This window comes from Trachymyrmex septentrionalis, unplaced genomic scaffold (genome assembly GCF_001594115.1).
Source record: "Trachymyrmex septentrionalis isolate Tsep2-gDNA-1 unplaced genomic scaffold, Tsep1.0 scaffold48, whole genome shotgun sequence".
NCBI lineage: Eukaryota > Metazoa > Arthropoda > Insecta > Hymenoptera > Formicidae > Trachymyrmex > Trachymyrmex septentrionalis.
In genome coordinates, this window is record NW_017305652.1 from 111,664 (window position 1) to 113,970 (window position 2,307).

At 28.0% G+C, this 2,307-nt stretch overlaps 1 protein-coding gene across 1 annotated transcript; it reads right to left on the bottom strand.

Annotated features, from left to right (window-relative positions):
* Nucleotides 1–1,319: 1,319 nt before the first annotated feature.
* Nucleotides 1,320–1,634, bottom strand: LOC108751503. Its single transcript, XM_018491732.1, has one exon. It carries the CDS (start codon nucleotides 1,632–1,634, stop codon nucleotides 1,320–1,322), a length of 315 nt encoding a protein of 104 aa, XP_018347234.1.
* Between the last annotated feature and the right edge of the window lie 673 nt (nucleotides 1,635–2,307).

Sequence of the window (2,307 nt, forward strand, 5' to 3'; positions counted from 1 at the left end):
GTGTGTGTGTGTGTACAGTATCCTTCATAAGTTTGGGAACACTACGTTTTACAAGAAAGTTATTACATAACGACCTATACATGTTTTTGGTTTAAATGCTTCGTAAGACGTCTAAATGATGATAAACATTTATCTAGAACACCTATAAGCTTGTACATGCCGAAAATATGTTGGACAATCATTTCACAGCATCGAAGCGTTTAAAATTGAATTTCGCGCTTTGGTCTATTATTCATATGTATATTATTACTTGTTTTGCGCAACGTCGTACTTGTGTTCATTGCATATATACAAGTTATTTAATTGTAGTTTAACGATTTCTATAAAAGTGGTAAATTATTTAAGTCGCAAGTTGATTTCAGACTCCGTAAAAATTGTAAAATGGCCCCGAAGAATCAGATTCGTATAAATCAAAATTTTAATTAAAATTCCATATTTTAATAGCATTATTAAATCTTTATTATTAATTGAAAACAGACAAAATAAACATACATGCGTACGGTATAGATAACGTATGTATGTACTTTTATTTCATCTTTCTTTAATTAAATAATTATTTACAAACATGTAAAACGTAAGACGTTTCCAAACTTATAGAGGGTACTGTGACACCAAAAATGACTATAAATTACAATTAAATCATACATATATGGTAATTCCAACTAAATTTTTTTCTTTAAGTGTGCTCATTTAATTGTAAATTTTTATGCTGTATTTATATACTTTGTACTAAAAAATATTTTAAAAAACTGATAAAATTAATTTTACATCTTACTAATAAATATTTGAAAAATTCAATAAAATCATTACAATCATGTTATCAAACATGTTATTTCAAAAATTTCGACAATGGAAATTAGATATATTGAATCTTTTATGATTTCTTATACCATTAAAACACAAGTTTCTTTTTTGTTCTACATATTAATTAATGCAAAATTTATAATCATAATTCAAAAAAATTAACTTTGTTACCAATTAGAATCAAAATTATATAAGTTCTTCAATCAAGTGTAAAATTTATATAAAAAAAAATCATTCCCATGCCTCTTTTCCATATATATATATATATATATATATATAAAGAATAATGACAAAATTGTTTTCTAACGTGTAAAATTCCCAAAAGTTTTCAATAGCATTTTTTAGAATAAAAGTCAAATAAAAATATCACTTTTCAGTAATATTAAAAAATTCTAAATATTAAAATTTATGATGTAAACATTTAAAAGACTCAAAATTTGAAAATCGTACTTACAATTAGTTTCATAAAGCTAATAATAATTATGCCCATTATTGTAAAATTTCATAATATTTCGTCATTGACTGCATTTACCTTGAACGGTGGCAGAGAAAGGTGAAGCTGGATGATCGTTATTAACTATTTCTGCAGCGCTGGTGGTAATGGTACTATAATGATCAGTTTTAGATTCTGTTTTAAGTCCTCGATGATCCAAATCCCAAAATTGAAGCTCTTCTTCACGCACTGACGCGCCCGAGTCTGCTTGAAAGCTTGATGAGAACGTATCGCTACTCGACACTTCTGGACTAGATTCTTGAAGATTTTCAATATACTTGTTGCTCCACCTTCTCCGTAATCCCGTGACAGATATCCGTGGCATTGTCTGCAGCATTTCACCATTCACCACCACTTTTTAACTTTTTCTCTAGATACACTATTTTTGTATTGTCACTGTTTTTATGACCTCACACAATCAAGAATCGTCCTCAATAATCCATGTGAGATTCATAAAGTAATCATAAGTAAATATGATCGATAGTACATGAAATGTTAATGAAGATTTTTTTCTTCATGTCCTTCATTAATTGATGAAAGCACACAATCACAATTTTTAATGCAATATTCTGAGAAGAAAAAAATCGAGATCAACACTGAAAGTTAATCTTACACCCATTTTTCTTTCCACATGTGATGCATTTTTGTATTCCATTTCTCGTAAGGGCAAGAATAAGTTAAGCACATTTATACGTATATTGTGTGTGTGTGTGTGTGTGTGACGCGCGCGTGTGCGCACACAGAATGGTCCACCTAAAATACCGAAATATATCAAAAACAAAATTCAAATATAGAACAAAATATTTCAAACAAAAATTGTATGGTAAAGGAAGACAAATAATAACAAAATCAATTAAAAAAAAAATCGATTTTTCAGAGTCACCTTCACTTTTTAAAATAAAATTACTTTTTTTACATTATATATATATATATATATATATGTTCACGCGAGCGATGTGTATCATATTTGCAGTGCTAATTTTGAACTTAATCACCGTCCTTGGAAATTT

Excerpts from the sequence above, each read along its gene's own strand:
- LOC108751503 (XM_018491732.1), bottom strand. The coding sequence starts at position 1,634 with ATGCTGCAGACAATGCCACGGATATCTGTCACGGGATTACGGAGAAGG.